This window comes from Pempheris klunzingeri, chromosome 16, assembly GCF_042242105.1.
Source record: "Pempheris klunzingeri isolate RE-2024b chromosome 16, fPemKlu1.hap1, whole genome shotgun sequence".
Lineage (NCBI taxonomy): Eukaryota > Metazoa > Chordata > Actinopteri > Acropomatiformes > Pempheridae > Pempheris > Pempheris klunzingeri.
This window is the reverse complement of record NC_092027.1, coordinates 14,736,849-14,756,828: the sequence shown is the minus strand read 5'-3', so window position 1 is coordinate 14,756,828 and position 19,980 is coordinate 14,736,849. Positions and strand designations below refer to the sequence as shown.

The 19,980-nt window shown below is 41.6% G+C and overlaps 2 protein-coding genes across 3 annotated transcripts; one reads left to right on the top strand and one right to left on the bottom strand.

The window, feature by feature from the left end:
* Positions 1-3,304: 3,304 nt before the first annotated feature.
* Positions 3,305-15,088, bottom strand: ago2 (argonaute RISC catalytic component 2). Of its 2 annotated transcripts, XM_070846097.1 has the most exons (20): positions 15,032-15,088; positions 13,732-13,779; positions 11,375-11,555; positions 11,165-11,285; positions 10,882-11,063; positions 10,183-10,319; positions 9,954-10,088; positions 9,581-9,668; positions 9,293-9,440; positions 9,072-9,191; positions 8,120-8,242; positions 7,839-7,972; positions 6,894-7,078; positions 6,084-6,243; positions 5,853-5,943; positions 5,029-5,223; positions 4,694-4,828; positions 4,493-4,594; positions 4,105-4,304; positions 3,305-4,013 (listed from the first exon to the last, which is right to left on the bottom strand). In XM_070846097.1, exons 1-20 carry the CDS (start codon positions 15,048-15,050, stop codon positions 3,905-3,907), a joined length of 2,613 nt encoding a protein of 870 aa, XP_070702198.1. In that variant the 5' UTR covers positions 15,051-15,088; the 3' UTR covers positions 3,305-3,904. The 2 variants fall into 2 exon arrangements, with proteins under 2 accessions (XP_070702198.1, XP_070702197.1); XM_070846096.1 differs by lacking the exon at positions 15,032-15,088 and having other exon boundaries at positions 13,732-13,830.
* A 1,831-nt stretch (positions 15,089-16,919) lies between these two features.
* On the top strand, positions 16,920-18,980 carry dlx5a (distal-less homeobox 5a). The gene is made up of 3 exons (XM_070846098.1): positions 16,920-17,720; positions 18,111-18,295; positions 18,495-18,980. The coding sequence occupies exons 1-3, from the start codon at positions 17,363-17,365 to the stop codon at positions 18,807-18,809; spliced, it is 858 nt and encodes a 285-aa protein (XP_070702199.1). The 5' UTR covers positions 16,920-17,362; the 3' UTR covers positions 18,810-18,980.
* The last annotated feature ends 1,000 nt before the right edge of the window (positions 18,981-19,980 follow it).

Sequence of the window (19,980 nt, the reverse complement as noted above, 5' to 3'; positions counted from 1 at the left end):
TGTATGATCTATGGTGGTGTCTGACCCTTAACGAGGCCTTACTACAAACTGTGACCACATCAAACCTTCCTCAACGCAGCACGTTTAGATCCACGTCTCTACAGAACTCTTACTGTCCACAGCTAACCAGCTCTTTTCAACGCCTGTCAGTTTAAAGCAGCCTTTCTCCCACATCACCGTACGAAGGCAACCCACCCACGCGACTACGACTCTTCCATGAACATTTAAAAAGGCATGAGGATATTTCTGAAAGCTGACACGTTGAATGCCGGCTGGCTAGATAAAATCCCTCCTGATCAGCAGACGCGGCCATCTGAATGGGGGCCGTCGGGCCTGCTGGCCAGTGCCAACTGCTCTTCTTTAAATTAAAACCAAAAAGAAGCTGCCAGTCTGCCACCTGATAAATACTATTAATGCTGCAACAACTACAAAAGTCTTCTTTAGTGCAAAAGACAAAAAACATTATTAAATGTTTGAGTTTTATCACCAGGAAAAGCAATGCCATTCTGATCTGCTATTTTAAGGTGCTGGTAAAGGTAATGTAAAAAACACAGAAGCAGTAACAACGAGTACACAGCCATCCTCTAAAAAGACACCTTGATGTTCTGAATTTCAGCACACCCGTCCACCGCCTTCCTAGACAACATGGCATTCTTATTTCCAATCACAGACCCGACAGCGGGGCTCCACCTGACATGCATAAAACACGAGGAAAGGTTACTTTGATCTGATCCAGTCACACTTGTACTTGAATCAAAGATGCTGTGTGGTGAAACGTAACCAATCAAAGGTCTGGTCGAATTACATACCTCACAAACATCTTTTCACGTGGATTTCAATATGTGCTTGATTTACTCTCTTTGTATTGACTTGAAAGCCACTCTAACAGTCTGACTAACGGCACCACTAGGATACGTTTACAATCTCTCCAAATCAAAGGTATGCAATGATCATACACGCTGTGGGCTCTGCATTTGTCGTAACACTGCTTGGGTGGAAAATTCGAGGTGTCGAAAAAAGTCTTCCACTGGTGCATAGAATAAAAAGGAAACAAAGAAGGGAAAGCCGTGTGCGAATACAAACACACTTCAAGAATTTGGTCGAACAGCTCAACGCTCAGAACCCCTAAAAGCAACAAAAACTCACAAAAAAAAACAAAAACAAACACATTCTCTCTTATCACTTTGAGTAAAACTATGAAAAAGAAAAGTCACACAACTACATAAAACTGAGAAAGCGCATTGCCCATCATGCACACCAAGCGTTTAAAACCTCTACTGTCAATGCAAGACTCAAACAATGCCAATTAGATAGATAGCAGGGGTAATTATACAGAAATGGCCCGCAGTGTGATGTTACCATAACACTTTAACAGGTAACAAGAGGTAGAACACACGGCCATTTCCATACAATTACACCAATGTCATGCAATATGGCCGAGCCTCGTGCTTCGATTGAGGAACACACATCTATAGAAGTCACACCAACACTCTGCTATCAAAAGTGCATCCAAATTTACATGTTGTGAGACCAGCACCGATAAGAACAATATTGACATCATAACAGTAAATATCAAGTACATGATTTTCAGAATGCCCCACGAACACAGTCAGTCGGATTTCTAGTTGCTTTACAGGTAATGAATAAAAAGGGTAACACGGAGAGGTGGTCAAATGGAGAGAGGACACCCTCAAGACAATGAAGTATCTTTTTAACGTACAGGTAAAAAGCCTTGTTGACCAGTCCAGTGAGGATTTAAGGTGGTTTACAGTGAAAACTTCTAGCACCTAGAATCAAGATGTCCTTTTGTGCTTCCATGTCTTTTGAATATTAATCATGTAAAAGTTTGTAATCTTGTTTGGCTAAGAAAGATTGTGTGTTACAAAGAATACACCCAATTTTCAGACTATAAAATTTACAACGTTACAAATGACCACATAAATACTTCATCCCGTTAGAAAGGCATGAAGATGCTGATAAGCACTAAGAAACGCTACTAAACGCAACATGCTAAAAAAAAAACAGTAACAAAAAAAAAAAAAAAGCCCTGATTCTCTACCTCTATAAATGACCCAAATTCATGTGAGTTACCCCCACTGCTAAATCTCTTCGTTAAAAATTATGCATAGTTAGAAAACGTAGACTACTCGCCTCCAATCAAGACAATGAGAACATTCGCCAGCTTAACTTAGTAGTAAAACTTAGGTGGGATGTTAGGAAATGTCTAGAATTATTAGTAAGACTGTAACAGTCTTAGAAGGCAAGAGAATATTTGCATTTAAAATCTGTATACAAATAGACAGTGTTAATTTAGACTACATGTGGGCCAGTCTTTTATTTAAAAAAAAAAAAAAAAAATCTTTATAATATTTTCAGCAACCTCCACTGAAAGCTTATTCAAAATATAGCTCATTACCAACATTACTATATAGTATAAAGACTCACAAAAAGTCATTTGCATAAAACCCAAGCTTTTGTGCGACCACTGCTCCCAATTCCTGGAGCAAACACTACTTGGTTTTTTTTTTGTGTTTTTTTTTTAAGGGAATTTCGATCAGTTAAACTCTAAAATGTTGCAGCTCTCACTCCACTGTACCGAATGCCTGGATATCGAGAAGTCACACAAATATCCCGCTCTGACAAACACGCTGCAGAATACACTATCCTGCTGCTATATACATTAAAACGTAAAAGTAGGGTTAATGTGTATAAAGGAAGAAATCAAGAATTGTCACAAATGCCTAAATGTCTAAAACATGAGTCAGCTACATGCATATTCATTACAAAAATGAGTGAAATTAAATTAGACTATAAAAACAGAAGGGGAAAAAAAAAAAAGATTTCATCAAGTTCCCCACTATGTTGATTTCTACATCATGTGTCTTTTACCAACACGGCTCAGAGTACATTAGAAAGGTGTCCTTATTGGGAACCAGTCCCAATACACCATTTCTCGGCATGGGAATTAGGTTACTGGTGCAACTTTCAGTTCAGACTAACAAGAGAGGCAGAGAAAGACAAAACAGCTGTTCTTTCAGTCTCTGTCCGAATAGTAGAAGACCTCCTCTAGAGTAAACTAAGTGTTGGTTCAAGGGTTGATAACAAATCTGATGCAAAGAATCCTTTAGTAAGTTGTCACCAGATTTGGCATAAAATTGTCATCAGTGTCAGTCAAGGGACAAACACTGAAAACCCAGCACACGTGGGCCTAATAATTCATAGTTTTACACAGAAATGACAACAGAAAGGTGGTCTCAAATGGCACTTTTCATCACACAACCCTTAATATATTTAAGTACTTTTGTCCCGATTGAAGTACCCATTCTGGTCAGTGCACTTTGCTTTGATTGGCTGATAGTTTGTCTGACAAGCAAATCTTTAGGCATATAAACAGTCAACAGGCCTCCCCCCTCGTCTTTTGATGATTTCTATCCTTCTCCCTTCAAGCACCAAGACCCTAACAAACAACAGAAACAGGAGGAGGGTGAATAGCTTCTTCTAAATTATAAACCACCCCATTGTATAACAATACTGCCCTCTAGTTTAGAAATGGTAGATTTCTTCTATCAGTGTACAAACTTTTCCTCTCATACTTTGCGACATATTTCCCTACAACAAAAACAAACACACACTAATGCACAACATGTAAATAAACCCTCTTCGAGCGCAAACCCCGAGAAAGAGGGATTCTTTTGCATCTTACAGTCTAATAGCTGGCTTGGTTTTGGGTGGGTCGGGGGGCTGAAGTACAATTGTAGACATATGGGTCACTGACAGGTCTGTTAGGTAGGGAGATCACGATTTGAAACCACTGTGATGCTATCTACAGCTGACAGTCAGACAGCGAGGGGTAGTGTGCTTCACCAGTGGGGTCTCACCCACGCCAACCTGGGGTTGTGTGCTCTCAGGCAAAGTACATGGTGCGCAGGGTGTCCTGGTGGATCTGAACGGCCTTGGCCAAGGCCTGTTGGTCACGGCCGTTACTCTGGCCTGACGTATGACTGCCCTCGGCACTGAAACAGCAATATGATAAAAATTACAAATCATGAACGTTTTCATAAGGTTACGCTTGAAGGGTGGCAACAAATGGCTCAGAGTCCTTACCTGTCATGCTCTTTGTCCACCAAGTGATAGCGCGCCCTGAAAGCCACCAAATGGGCGTAGTAAGCTGGTGCTGGGATGGAAACTGACCGGGTGCAGCGCACATAAGTGTGGCATAGCTGGTAGGTGAGGACCTGCAGTTCATCCGAAGAGAAGTGGTTGTCGTCCCAGAGCACATGGTAATGAGACGGCCTGCTGGTACCCTGCAAACAGTGATAACAAAAGACAGGTGTTGCTTTTAGGAGGGAAAACTCTGTCTGCACCGTCAACAGTCTGATGAGCCGTTAAAACCCATTAATTATTAATCTGCCCCAACATTTTAATTCCTTATCTCACAGGCTTGTGGCCAGTTTAGTATATTGGTTCAGTTACAGCTGATCCTAATTCTTACCTGAATGCCAGCGTGGCTGCAAAGGTAGAAGTCAAATTCTGATGGGTGAGTGATTTTGGTGTCCACTGTGGTGCCTGCAGGGATGTTCCCGCTCTTCCCAACCTTTGAAAATCCACACAAAATACTTTAGCGTCTTAGGATGGTTAGGCTACATTTAATAATGTTGGTTAGAAAGACGGGAAAAATTCCTACAACACTGACCCTCTCATTTCTGTCCATACAGAAGAGTCTTGTGTGGTGTCTCTTCTGCACGACTACAAAGGTGATACCAGGCTGGTAGTCCTTCTCCAGCTTTATACAGGCCTCACGGATCGCCAGCAGCTCATGCTGAAGGACCTGCATGTATTAAAGTTAAAAAGATATTAAAGATTAACTGAAGTTGCAGAAAATCACACTAACTGAATGCATTAAAACTTTACACCGACATAAACACATATATTAAGATATTAACATCCATTATTATTTTCTTATACTGGTACTTCTATTTCTCTGATATTTCATAGTTTATTCTTCATTATCATCCTCACGTGTATCACCTGGTTGAACTGGCCCTCAGAGATGCCATCGCGGTAGTAGATGATCCTAGTGGGCTTGAAGCGGGTGGACTTGTAGAACTGAATGAGCAGCTCCCTCACCATGGTCGCCAGGTCCTGGATGATGTCCTGACGGTGCTGCTGCACCCGCACTGTCGCACAGTATCTACTGGGATGGGCATCCATACTACCGACGACCTGAAAACGACATATCAATCTAGTACCAAAGCTTTTATGTATCTTAGGGAACTCATGCACATTCAATACACCCCGTGATAGACAGTTTCTGCCATCTTGCTGACAGGTTCACTGTCAGGACCAATGCTTGGTCAAGGGAGTTGTCTAGTGTTGCTCTTTATTTGCAAGTTTGAAACAGGTATTTGGTTTCTAAGTTTATCTCACTGTATATTTATTCATTAAAGCTGCATTAGTGGATTTTGGGCAACTTTAAGTAGAAAAACATCAAACCATGCATACAGATCTGAAGCTACTGCTGCCTCACCAACTTGTAAAACTGTTATGGCTTAAACATTTGCCTATTTTCAAATGTGGAAGTTAGAGGCAACGTTTAATTTTCCCCAACTCTCTGTAACTTTGTGTGTGTGCAGCTTTTGCAGGGAATGGCTGCCAGTGGGGGTTGCTGTGAGCAGCTGAGACTCGGCCATTAAATACATGTGCCGGCAATGGTACAAAACAATGAGTTGAAAGAAGCTGAAGTGCTGCAGAGATGGTTGGTGATTCACTGTGATTTTGGCAGTGACATTACAGCCCGTTTAAGGATTTTGTGAAGGGTAGAAGTTCGTGTTGCGTGGTGTGATGTTACTCACAGCAGCGATGGAGGGCTTTTTTCCATCTCCTGCAGGCGGATGAGTCACATCTGCACCCAAGAAGATCACTGGCTGCTGGAAGACCAACGGCCTGGAAAAAGACCGCAGTGTGTAGACACAGGTGAGATTTCAGCACTTAATTGTATTTTCCCCCCCGAGATTGGATAACAGTTGATAGGTGTAACAGTTCAAAAGATGTATGCAGCTGTTCATTTCATCATCTTCACTGACCTGCCCTGTGGCAGGAGGATGTTATTGACGCCGCCCAGCTTGACGTTGATCTTCAGGCAGAGGTTGGAGAGGGTCTGAGGTGTTGTCTTTTGAACATTCTTCACCTGCACACACTGCGTGGCCATGCCGAGTACCGTGTCCCCAACACGTTTCACCTCAGCTAAAACACACAGTCGGACAATAAGGAAATATCAATTAATTAAACGTGATCAAGAACAAACTGATGTTTTGAGTTCCTGCTACATTACATCAAGTGCACACAGGTGCACTGTCCAATCAGAGCCATCTGGAATGGAGGCAAGGTTTGATCCCCCACATTTGCAACCACAAGTGTACTATAGACACCTTTCCTATATGGGGGTGAATCTTTAAATTTCAGTGTTATGTACGAATGAGCAGAGATTCCTGATGTTTAAATGACAGAGTGCTTTCCTAAAGCTGAAACAGCAGCAGTAAAACCTGCCAGAGCTTCAAATATAACACTCTAAACACACAAATCCTCTCTGATTTGGAATAGTGTTTGTTTTGTAGGCAGTGCCTCGCCTTACAGATAAAGCACTTAGTTGAACAACTAGACTTTGTGATGCCAATTAGCACGACACTTCTGTTTTAACAGCTAAAACTGTCCAATCCTAATTGCATGCTGTCACCGTTTTATTATTTGGTCAACTGTTATTAATATTTGGCTTTTAGAAGAGACACTGCTTTCATGCAGAGAAAGTTGATCTTCTCTCTAAAATGGAAGAATCTAAATCATATTCCTCTGTAAGTAACACAAGAATAACAGACTGTATGAGCGGATTCCTTTACCGTAGACGGGCGTTTTCCCTGGTAGGATGACGACCACCAGCTGGAGGCCCTGGTAGGTGTACTTGAGGTGCCTGAACATGGGCTCCACGCTGTCCGCTCCCTGGGCATACTTACAGAAGCAAGGCTGACCCTGGATGGGCATCCCTGCATCCCTTGAGATCTTCCTCAGCTGATCAGTGAATGCTCTAAAATAGAGGAGGAACTTGTCAAAGCAAAATCAAAGCAAACAGTCTAATGCCCCTGAGCCACATGGTGCACCTTGACTTAAGAGTTGAAAAATCAATCAATTCAACTACTTAAATAATTCTTCAGAATGTCTCATAATGACAAATGCCGGTTGAGTTAGTCCACATAAATCAATCCGGATTAGGCTCTTGCACCAGACCAGACTGACAAAACCTGAAACTAACCCAACCTTACTTTTAATTAAACATTACTGTATATGCAAAATTAAGAACATTATGTCTGCCACACCAGGTCAGATAAGAACATCTTGAAACCCAGATTCAGCGGGACCTTCTGTCGCATATCAAACATATAACAACAATGATATGAAAATACCCTAGATAAGTACACAAATGCATGCGACAAAACCTAGCAAAGGCTTTGCAAATGAATGGCACAGCTGTACATACTCGACGTGCATTCTAAAGCCCCTGTAGAGCTAAAATAACTCAGTCCTCAGGAGGGCAATACAACGAAAGACTCAGGGAAACTGAGCCGTCGTGGCAGTTGTGCAAGACCCAACGGAGGCACAAATCAAATAAGAAATCTTTGTGCCGTTTCTGTGCTCCTGACAGCAACATTTGAAACTCCAGCTCAGTGTATCCTTGTGTTTGTGCTTTACAGGGTACATTTCAGACAGACTGCCATTACACCCAACAAAAGGTTCGTGTTTGGAATGACATGAAATACATTTGCAATATGCTGGTGCACTTTACTTACTTGAGCAGGAGTTCAGTGCACTGCCTCTGTGGTGCAAAGCAAGCGATGGCCCACACTTTGATCTCAATGCCAGTGTGGAACTGCTTGTTCCTCATGTCCCATACTCCCTGGATTGGTGTGGCTATTGCTTTGTTCTGCAAATTGTAATGACAGCAGCCATATTAGTGCCAGTCACTTACACAAGATGGAGTAATTCCCATGAAAACTCCAGAACCGACACATGAATTGTTTTGCAGCTACATGCGTGACAAGAAAATGAAGTGCAATGAGTGACAACATACCCTGCCTCCATACAGAATAGAAGGTGCCTGAAGGACACGGCCGTTCACTTCTGTCATCTCGTCCCTCACCATAACTCCAAATTCACGAACATAAGGGTCAGTGTTGAAGTTGGCACTTCTCATCTGGATGAAAAAAAGACAGCAGTTCGATTACATGTGAATATCTCAAATCTGTCACTGCATGCTTACAAACTTCATCCACTGTTACGATTTTTAAGTGTTTCTTCAAATTTAGGTACGACATATAAAAGGTAAATGTAACAAGTGCACATATTTTGTAAAATACATGTTGGCTCCATAAGGTAACAGCCAACATCATGAAGCCTCTACTCTACTCCAGTAACTAGTCAGCAAACACCACTGAGTCTGTGCTTGGTGTCAAACACAAAACTTGGCAGAATGAGAAGAAACTTTTTCTTATCTCACCCCAACAGTCAGCTTAAGTCGAGTTTTCAAAACAAGTCAAGAAACAGCCCTTGCAGCCACTGAACCTTGATAAATTCTTAAAGCCCAACAAGTTCATTTAATGTATTTTTTTCCTTTTCCTGATTATGTGTGTGTTTGTGTGTGTGTGTGTGTGAGACAGTGAAATGCCTGGTAAGAATATTTGTTGGCAGGAGTCGCTGGCATGAGTTCATGTTCCACCAGTCTCTGTTGTGAGGAGTCATGTGTCGGGAGCTGGCTACAACTATCGATGTTACAGACTTTTTTGTTTAGGTTTTTGTTATTGGAGCCTTTCCAGTATTGGCCTGATTGGGGCATTGAACTCTTGAGTTCACAATCTTGACACAGACTGTCTAGAAAAGCCCACTGATGAATCCTGGCACGTAGCGATGCCACATTTGATACAGAAATGGTGTCAAACTTGTGGAAGCAATGGTTTTGACGGTTTTCAGGCGCAGAGCTAACTCCTGAGCTGCATTCATTAATCAGTTATCTCACAACGACTTACCAATTTACTAATCTCGTCCTGACGGTCTGGTGCCGATCGGGCTGTGGCACGGATCATAGTGGAGGTCTGATTGTCCGTCAGCTTTTTGATGCAGCGCTGTCCTGCCACTATGTTACACACCTGGAGTGGACATGCAAGACACAGAACAGGTTGAGGGGAAAATCAGCAGTCAATCAGTGAACTTTTTAAAAAGGCAAGTAAAAGGGGTTGGTGATGCTTACCTCTAGAGGTAGGTAGGTGTGTTTCTGCTCCTGTCCCACCTGTAGACAAGGGAGGTGGGGGTATCTCAGGATGAGCTTGTACTTGTCTTTGAAGTACTGTGCTACTGTGCATTCAATAGTTTGGCCATTCTCCTGCTGCAGGGGGAACCTGTGAGAAGCACACACCAGAACAACAACTTTAATTGTTGCTAGACAGTCAATCAATCTTTATTATTTACATGTGTTCTTCAGCAGTGATGCAATTAATGAATTAACATGAAAAAATATGAGACAGAAGAGTTTTCTTACGTTTGGTGGCTGGCTGGTCTCCTGGTCACATTGCACACTCTGTACTTCCTCTTCATCTGCCCACAGTGAGTGATCTCCACCTTTAGGCCTGGATGGAGGAATTACGATAATGTTTAACAGAATTGAAAAAAATAATAATAATAACTAGAACAACATATAGGCCACTTAACAAAATACATTGGTCATGACTCTTAACATGACAAATAAAAAAATATAAACCTCAAAAAACCTTTAGAACAAAGATTCTTCTGAGTCTAAAATGAACATTGTTACCCATATTATGAATGTTTCATCAAGAAATAACCCAAAATAAACTTGTCTAAGCCTATGACTTTAACAGCCACTTCTAAGTGAGTTCCTGAGATTTACTTACCTTTGATTTCTTTTGTAAACTTCACTCGCTGAGAGTCTGTTAAGGGCTTCTGTTGTTCTTCAATGCTTTTGAAATCCAAGACCTCACACATGAACTCAATTACAGGCTGGGCTTTGTAGAATGCAGTGGCCGAAACTGCAAACCAAGACAAGCACACAGAGGTGAGATTCATAGAGGCGACTTTACCACGTGCAGCGTCTGACTTGCGCAAAATCAGCGCGAAGATTACCATCGATGTTGAGCATCATTTTCCAAAGGGAAGGCCTGACAGACTGGTGGAAGCCAAACCACACCTCCCTGCCACCACCGAGGGGGTTCGAACATCCCTCTGAAGGAGTGAAGAAAGAGCGGCCCACTGGGGTATACCTGCAACAGTGGACAGTCAGTGACTCACAGGTTCTGAGGAACACGAGCTGTGCAACAAACTGGTTAAAAGACAGTTCTAAAGAAACAGAAAGAATAAGAAATTTGGAATCCAGGATACATAAAGATGACGCATTTAGTATGATAGTTTACCTATTTCATATAAGTTTTAAATCTCTACAAGTTAATTGTGACACCTAAAACAAATGTAACTCAATCTCCACCTGTAAGTATGCTCAGAAAATAAAATAAGTGAAAAACAAGTTGTACAACACTTTTCTATCATGGTATGTTAACTCTTTTTGGATGCATTGCCTTCATCAGGGTGCTACATGAATTGGGTTTCTGTTCGTTTGAATACGACTGAGTAATCACTCAAACTATTCGACCAGATTCTTACTTATTTCAATGGACTTGCATTGCTTTTGACTCAGCAGGTCTGCACCTCACAGCATGTTGAATGATTTAGAGGAAAGGTCAATGAAAATGTCAAGCGTATGTAGTTTGTAATTAGTGCTAAAACACGCACAACCCTGCGTTTATAACAATAAAAAAAAAAACCCACCTCATAGAGGGCAAATGTCTCATGACCACATCCAAGGCTTGGACGGTCTCAAAGGGGACGCTGGGTAGCCGTCCCGACAGCGCCTCGTGCAGAGCTTGCAAACTGACGCAGGACACCCACTTGATGGATACTTTGAAGCTGCGGTCTTTGCCTTCACCAGGAATGGTTACCTCAAGTTCCACCTGTGTAGCAGATGGGCAAGAAAAAACAAAATCAATAGCAATGTTGCGTCTCTCCAAGAGTGGGGATTTTATTGTTGCATGTTGTCCTAAAAAATACTTACTTTGTCTCTGCCTATGGGCAACGGCATGGCAGTGTAGAGATTCTTCCTCCCGTCATACACTGGCTTTCGATCACCAAAGATTTGTGTTTTAAAGTGCTGGACCATGTGCTCCACAATTTCACTGAGAACGAAATGAAAGAAATAAATGACCACAAAGCCCGGAACATTCCACCAACAGGTGGTGCCCGTGAAGTATACACATGTGCCTACCGATTGACCCTCCTGGGGCATTTCTCAGGTTTGATGTCGATGTCATAATGGTAGACCTCCAGTTTGGGGATTTCCATCTCGAAGAAGTTGGCCTGGAGCTTGATTGTCCTGCCCATGGTGCCAAAGTCTGGCCGTGATGGTGGCTTGAACACATATTCTGGCACTGGGGAAGATGGGGGTTCTACAACAGATGGGTCGAATGAAGGAACGTGCTTAATTAGGATCACATTATACAGACATCAGAGGTGGACAAACTAGAAGACCACTCGAACAGAGCAGACATCAGCCAAAGCAGAAAGTCCACCAAGAATCATATCAAAACAAGATGTCCCGTTGGACATTTAGTCCCACCACACCGTTCACTTTGCCTTAGACACCAGTGTTATCATTTGGTCTTTTTAGGACAGTGGAAACTATATATAAAGCTCATGTCTGTCCAGGTCAAATTAATAACTACAGCAAAGGCAGAGTATAAATTACTTCTGATTATTACAAGGATATAAAGTATGAATATAAACAAACGGCTTAGCTTTTTTAAAAATTACCTTTTGCATTATGTGATCGTGCATTACCAATTAATTTAACAAGGACCAGCGGCTGTGACTGTTTTTTGCTCTTTAAGGGGACAGGCAGCCCTGGGGGGGCGGTGTACTGGGACCTTCAGGAAGAAATTCAGCCCTGGCCATAACCACTGGAACAGGCTCGAGACAGCCTGAGGAACAGCAAGTCTTGCTGCTGCATCTAGCTGGCTCGATTTTTGGCAGATTGTCGTTGGGAGAAAAATCACTTTCTTTTTCCCCGTCGTGATTTCAATGTGCATGTAGCACCAGCCTGAGGTGGCCAGCTGGAGGCAAACAAGTGAGCCTTGGAATACTGGACGACTTGATTACTATGAGCAAGTTAACTTTTTTTATTCACATAAGCAGTTGATCGCTGTAACTGTGATCACTATAAGCAGCTTCCAGCTTTTAAATGGTAAGTCAGATCCACGATTAACTGCTTGTTCATGAGTGGAATCTAGATCTGTACCAAAATGTGAAGGGTTCCTGCTGGCCCACACTAAACGCTTCCATCAAGTTTCATGAAAACTGTGCCTGTAGTTTTTCCATAAGCCTGCTGGCAAACAAATAGCCCAGAAAAACATAAACCTGGCAGGTAATGAAAGCCTGTTTTACTCCAGAATTACCAAATATTTTTTATGTTAAATTCAACGGCGCCAGACAACATTCGAAACCGTTATCAACATTATTATTATTAAGTTTCTAATTCATACGTTCTATGCCAAATTAGAGATTCTTTTTTTTAATAGGCATCTTTAACAAAAGCTACTGAAGACATGTCTTTAGTGACATGTCTCAACCAGCTCTGCACAACCTGTTCAGCCGTGTAAATTAGTGGTTGTCCTACATGTGGTATGTATAGGAATTATGGTGAAACAAGTTCAGAGATGTGATCCATTTACCACACATTAAACTATTTTTTCCCCTCCCTTTTTAATGGCAATTATGGTCCCAGATTTTATCATTTTCCTTTCATAGCAGATGTATGAGTGCTTTTTTTCTAGCTCTTATCATGAACCCTGCCTACTTCTTGTTGGACAAACATGGCACTTGCAGGGCAGTTGTGAACTTTGTTTCCCATTAATCGAAAGGAAAAATGGCAGCTGTCAAAGTTGTTTATCTGCTGAAATTATTTCATGAATAAATCTGAGGAGAGATACAACCATAGTTACAAGATCGAATCTCCTCATGCATGTGCAAGAAATAGCTTTAATAGTCTTTTACAAATTTCAGAAATGATAAGACGCAGTGTGTCCAGCCCCCGAAACACTCCTTTTGAGATGTCATCTATTTTTTGTGTGATCCTGGAGAAAATTAACCAAGCTTTAATCATTTTGCAGACATGCTGAACCAAGCAGCTCAATATCAGTAACTTCAGATGTTGGCGTGAGACTGACAGAGGACGCTCTCCATTCCCCTCAATGCCTTATCTTTGTGTGTCAGCTCTGTTCATTCAAACAGAATAACACCCATAAAACCTAGTACTATATGGTGGGTACTATTGTCAAAGTGCAATGCCATTCAGAGCTCAAAATGAGGGAGGGCCACTTAGAGGAAATTGACCATTTAGAATGACATTGTCATCTTTAGAAACTCACCTATAGCACCAAATCACCTCTGTCCTATTTCCTGGACAATTTCATTATTAAGTCAAAGGGTTAAACTGTACTTCAGATGAGTACATACTGTGATGCTTGAAGGATGTCAAGAAAAAAAGCATAATGTTGCCATTTACACTGGACCAATGCTGGGGCCAGTGTAAAAAGGCCCCAAAGTCCATATATGGGAATAACTTACCAGAGCTTGCTGACCCAGAGGAACGGGGTCCCTCAAGCATCTCAGAAGCTACAAAGGACAAAAATGACATGTTATTAATACCCAGCAATTCACTGATGTGTACAGCGGTTACATGTAAAGAAAATTAACATTTTGAGTCGGTCAACACAGGACAGAGATCTACGTTTGCTGCTTTACAAGTTAACATGAACAAATTCTTCATGTAGGGTTAGGGTTAGCACTACTTGTCTTTACTTGGTCATTTCCAGTGCAAACACTTGCTTCACATCAGTGCGAGCTGCTCTTATCGCATCCACAACGCCATCGTCCACAATCAAGGGCTCAAAACTCTTATCAAAATGCACACAGAGGGAACGAGCAAGCTGGTAATCTAGCTCTGCGGAAGCCACCCATTCCCCTGGAAGTAGCCTAATGCCAAACACCAATTCACATTTTTGTCCTAAAAAGAAAACAAAGATGCCTCCTGCAACACAGAAACCAACTACAAAGACAATTAACACATTTTAAGGGAAATACATTACAATGTTGATGTTAGTTTTGCTGTTTGCTCAGAATAAAAAGAATGACAGTGACAGAAAGCCATACATGATCAAATGCTACATTATTCTTATATATTATTCTAATTAAATAAGGTACAAGTGCTGCACTGTAAACTGTACCTAGCCTCAGTCACACTGGCTCTCTACATAGCTCTCATTTAACCTTTATATGGTCAATATCACAGAGTCCGTTTAACATTAACAAAGCGATTTGATCGCTTCGGGAAATTCATTTCTTGGACAAAAACAATGTAATATGACTAAATTTACCAAGTGTAAGCTGGACACTGCTAGCTGACCATAGCTAAGATTGGCGATAAGATTAGATAGCATGGTCGTCCGCTACATGTTGTTTTAACTCTAGACTCAAGTGATAAACTGCCAGACGCTCACGACAACGATCAGTATGTTATTAACTGTGTTGTTTATTGAGAAAATATCCGCTAATCGATCCCACTTTGTCAAATGACATCGTAAAGCTAACTAACAACAAGTTCGGGAGCGAGTTACGGGTTAAGCTAACTTGGCTAACAGCAGCTTCTTGTTGTTGCACGCTAGCTAAGCTTGGCTCTACTACTTAAGACTGGGACGACATGTTCTTGATCAAAGGATTTGTTGAGTTTTATATTGACCAGCTTAATGAAACAAGGGATCGAGTCTGTGTTTCAACAACGGCCATGTACCAAAACGCTGCAACCAGTGTGTTAATTTTCTGCTAGCTGCATCACCTAGCCGATGCTAACGTTAGCTTCACCACTTACCTCCAGCAGAGGAATACATTTTGTCGACTTTTTAAGCGTGTGTCGTGGACGTACAGATACTCCACTTTATTCTGGCCAAATTCCACCTAAACTCATGCGTGGTCGAAAAGTATTTATATGTACAAGAGCGAATGAGGAAATCCAATTCGGAAACAGAGATATTTAGTTAGCCAAGTGGTAAATATTTGGAGTGTCTCATCCTCGGCACGGCCCCATCCCCCCAACACACAAAACGGGAGCTGAGAGAAAAGATAGCACAGAAAAGACCCGTGAGGGGCAAGAGGAATCCCTCCCATCTACTTCCCGTCTTTGGCCACTTCCCGTTAAGCAGCGTAGAGTTTTATTTTTCTACATTTATATTGCATTTTTACCCACGGAAATATGTATTAATCCCACTAGCGCAATAGTTTTAGTTTTTAAAAAGCCTACTAAAGGTCGATACTTGTGTAAAATAAAAATATTATGAGAGGTACAATGTGCTCTGTTCTTTTCGTGTTAATCACTCACACTTTAGATAAACTAACGTATCTGACACATTCGTGCTATTACCCTGTTAACCAGTGTTCCGAGTCTAGACTGTCGCACATGCGTGGAATGCTGCAATTTCGTTCAAGTTACAAACAGTTTACGCGTACGTGAAATGGAGGGGAACTATCTTGCTGGTTGATCTCGTCAGTGACGTCAGACGCACGCTGCGCGCTCTTAGCGTTGACCCGAATTCAAATTCGGACAACCGCAGCAAAGGTAGTTTTCTTCATTAAAACAGCGGCCTTATATCTGCTACGAACAGTGTTGGTGTGGTTGACATGGCACATGAAGCACAAGTCGAGTTAGTAAAAACTTGTCAACATGCAAGACACGACAGGAAGAAATTCGTGGCGTCGGCGGGGTGAGTATTTCCGGGGTAACAACGTCAGGTAAGCTAATATGAAGGTATGCTAGCCAAACAATTCACCCTATTTCAGTTATTGATGTGAGAAAAGCACAACGATGTTTAGTTTAGTGAGATAACTCGGTTTGACGAGTAGGAAAACAAATATTTAGACCCGGTACCCTATATGTATATATATATATATATATATATATATATATATATATATATATATTTATATATATATATATTTTTTCAATTCAAATCTATCTATCTCTCTATCTATCTGTCTGTAGTAGAAGTGCTCATACTGGACAATTAAAACATGAAGCTTATTGCAAATTACAAACTGAATGCAGTCTTACAATCTTTTCCAATGCACTGAGTAAACTGAATGACTGGCTACAACATATCCAGTCTATGATGATATGTGACACAATGCAGTGCTAAACACAATATATCCGCTGGTCGGCGCTGTTCACCACTAGATGTTCACACTGTGGAGGGGCTGACGGTTCAGTTCAGCTGCCCGACAGCAGGTTTTAAAATGAGATAAGATAAGCTGAATCTTAAATGATCTCGCTGGGGAAGCTGGTCAATTTTAGCATTATTATACATGCCAATCAGAGAGCAGTTGGTATGGATTTTAACTGCTTATGTAACAATTGCTAGCAATGTATTTTATATAGGACATTAAATATGTCGGATCTGCTGATTATATAGTCTATATATTGGAAATGTAACACTCTGTTAGATGTAGGGCTATATCTAACAGAGTGTTAAATGTAATGAGCTGCCTTATATAGGATATTAATAGGATTTAACCTCCGTTCCTGTTATAATAGAAAATAATAAATAATAAGATCAATGATAAGCCTAAATTATTCTGCGTTAATCTTCTTTAATGTTTAAAACATTTGGTTTCATGCTGCCATTCTGGGTTATTTTGCTCTAAAAAGTTAATCAAATAATGTTGAGTGTGTTTTAATAAAATGCATAAATAAAGAATAACGAAGACAGTAATAATCGGCCAGCCTTACAGCAGGGGGCCTTTTTGGTAATGAGGTTTTGTCCCTCTAATTCATTCCTCTGAAAACGTCGATTGGCCACACGGCCAACACTTTAATTGCTCCCATTGATTGATAGTATAAAAACACAACAATGCAGCCACATCGCCCGGGTGGTTTCCCCCCTATAAGAAAGCTGGCTGAGTGAATTGGGTGTAGCTGTGTCTGTGTGCGCCTTGGCCAATGGAACCAGATCCTCCCTGCAGTGCGTAAGAGCGTGATTTAGGATTTAACCAAGTCTTTGCTGCGGGGCTGGCTGCAGTCTTCACCAGAGCCCGACGGCCCGAGAGCCTTTCAACGATGCTAGTGTAGTTTTCACACCACTTTGGAGTCAGACTGCTTCGTTTTTTACTAATTAAATAAAAACCAAACCCACGCGTTACTTGTCGAAGTATGACTGGAGTATTCGACCGGAGGATCCCGAGTGTGAAACCCGCAGACTTCCAGAGCTCCTTTCAACTCTCCACCATGCACCATCCGTCTCAGGAATCTCCTACTTTACCCGAGTCCTCCGCCACGGATTCTGGCTACTACAGTCCCGCCGCTGGAGTCACTCACGGCTACTGCTCGCCCAGCTCCACCTCGTACGGGAAGCCGCTCAGCGCCTACCAGTACCAGTACCCGGGTGTAAATGGATCCGCAGGAAATTACCCGACAAAATCCTACACTGATTACAGCTCCTACACGACCCCGGCGTACCACCAGTATGCTGGGACCTACAGCAGAGTGCAAGCCCAGCCGAGTCCACAAGGTACGGGCCGCATATATTTTCCATTATTCCATCATATTTCCATTATTGTAAGAGCAGATTACTAATAGATAACCAGTTCTACTTATTAAATAACCTGCTTAGTTTTCACCTCTTTGCATTTTTCTGACTGCATTGCAATAAAAAATGTAAATCTGAAGCTAAATGAATAAATTAGGATTAAATGTTTGTTTATGCTTATTTTATACCGAGCTTTATGCTTATTTTTTTTAGTATTATAAGAATACAAGTGCCAGCTAGGAATCAATGTGGTTTATGGAATTGGATTTTGTTGCAATTCGTGGCATATGAGCGACAAAGCACACAAAAATCTATTAAAATGCAATTTCTGATAAGCACACGGACTCATGCTTGTCACTTTTACTGTCACAGAAAAAGAGATAGCCGAGCCTGAGGTGAGGATGGTGAACGGCAAGCCGAAGAAAGTGAGGAAACCCCGGACGATCTACTCCAGCTTCCAGCTGGCCGCACTGCAGAGGCGGTTTCAGAACACACAGTACCTGGCGCTGCCGGAGAGAGCCGAGCTGGCTGCCTCACTGGGACTCACGCAAACACAGGTGGGATTTCTGATCACATTCATTCCCTACGTATTTTTGTTGCTCTGATTGTTTTTGATGTCTCTTTATGAACAAATTATGACCGTTTCGCTGAGCTTTGTCCGTGCGCCTTTACGCACCGTGCCTCTACTAAATCTATTGTTCCAAAGGTTATGTAGGCCATGGGGTGTTAATAGTCCTGCCTTTCGCTCTTCTCCAGGTCAAAATTTGGTTCCAGAACAGGAGATCAAAATTGAAGAAGATCATGAAAAACGGCGAGCTTCCCCCGGAGCACAGCCCCAGCTCCAGCGACCCCATGGCGTGCAACTCCCCACAGTCCCCGGCCGTCTGGGACACACAGGGCCCCTCCAGGCCGCACAGCCTACAGCCACAAAGCATCAACACGACGGCGTCTAACTTTTTGGAAAACACGGGGTCGTGGTACACCTCAGCCGGCAGCTCCATGGCTTCCCACCTGCAGAGCCCTAACTCGATACAGCACTCGTTGGCTCTTGGAGCGGGGACGTTATATTGAAAAGAGAAAAAAAAAAACCCCTGTTGTTCATTTAATTTTTTTTCCTCCTTCTATGGGACTCGTGTTCAAAATTCAGAGGAATATGCAATGTATTTGATGACAGTCATAGAAGAAACGTGTAAAATGTGTAAATGTGTGCATGTAATTTATTGCATTTTGGAAGACTATTAAACGTTTAAATGGACAATGGAACTTTGAACCCCGCGGCCTCACTGCAGTCTCTTGTTATTTTAACCCTCAGTTATTTACACTGAAAATCACGACAAAGACTCACACACATAAATAATGTCTGTGAGCCTGAGGTGACATTTCCACACAAGGTTGTAAATCACAGCTGCTCAGTATCGACATGAAGAAAAGGTAGTGAATCCAATCTTAGTCATTTTCGTTGGCCATAACACCCACAATCCAAAATTTATTTCGTGATATTTTTTGTTTATTTTTTATTAAAGGTGACATCCAGACAAACACGGTGATCGTGTAGGAGATTGGGAGGAGAAATAACTTTTTGTGAGAAATGCGCCTTTATTTTCCTTTGTCATCAGGCTCAGTTGGCGATGATATGGATGGTAAAACACTTCTTTATCACCCATATCATCGCAAACGGACGAGAAGCAAAAATATGTTACTGTAAATGCATTTCTTAGAAAACATGGCTACTATGTACCACGGTGAGCCTTAACCTGCCATAATAATTACACTTCTTTTAATTGAAAACCGGTGTGACCTGGAGTGATTTGTCCTTAAATCTCACTGCTGTGATTTCTGCAGAATGTCATTGTAAGAGTCCCATAATATTTTATAAATACTGATATTGTCTCTGTGGAAGTCAGTGGTGGCAAATTTCCTTGATGGTGTTTTTCATTCAATCTGATTTATGGTGATATTATAAGCTTTGTATCCTGATATTATTATAATAATCCATCTTTCAAAATTAACCCTTATTGTTAACCCCACAGTTTTTGATACACATTTTCCTCATATTTAACAGTCTGGAATAATGATAATAATATTATTGTTGTTGTTATTATTATTATATCCACTGTTGCCTCTGATCACCACCAGAATGATCACCTTTTATCAGTCATATTGTATTTTAGAGGAGAACCTGATTGAGCCTTTTCAGCCGGTTCCAGCTCGTCTGTAAAGAAAATGCCTGCTCCTTGCAGCA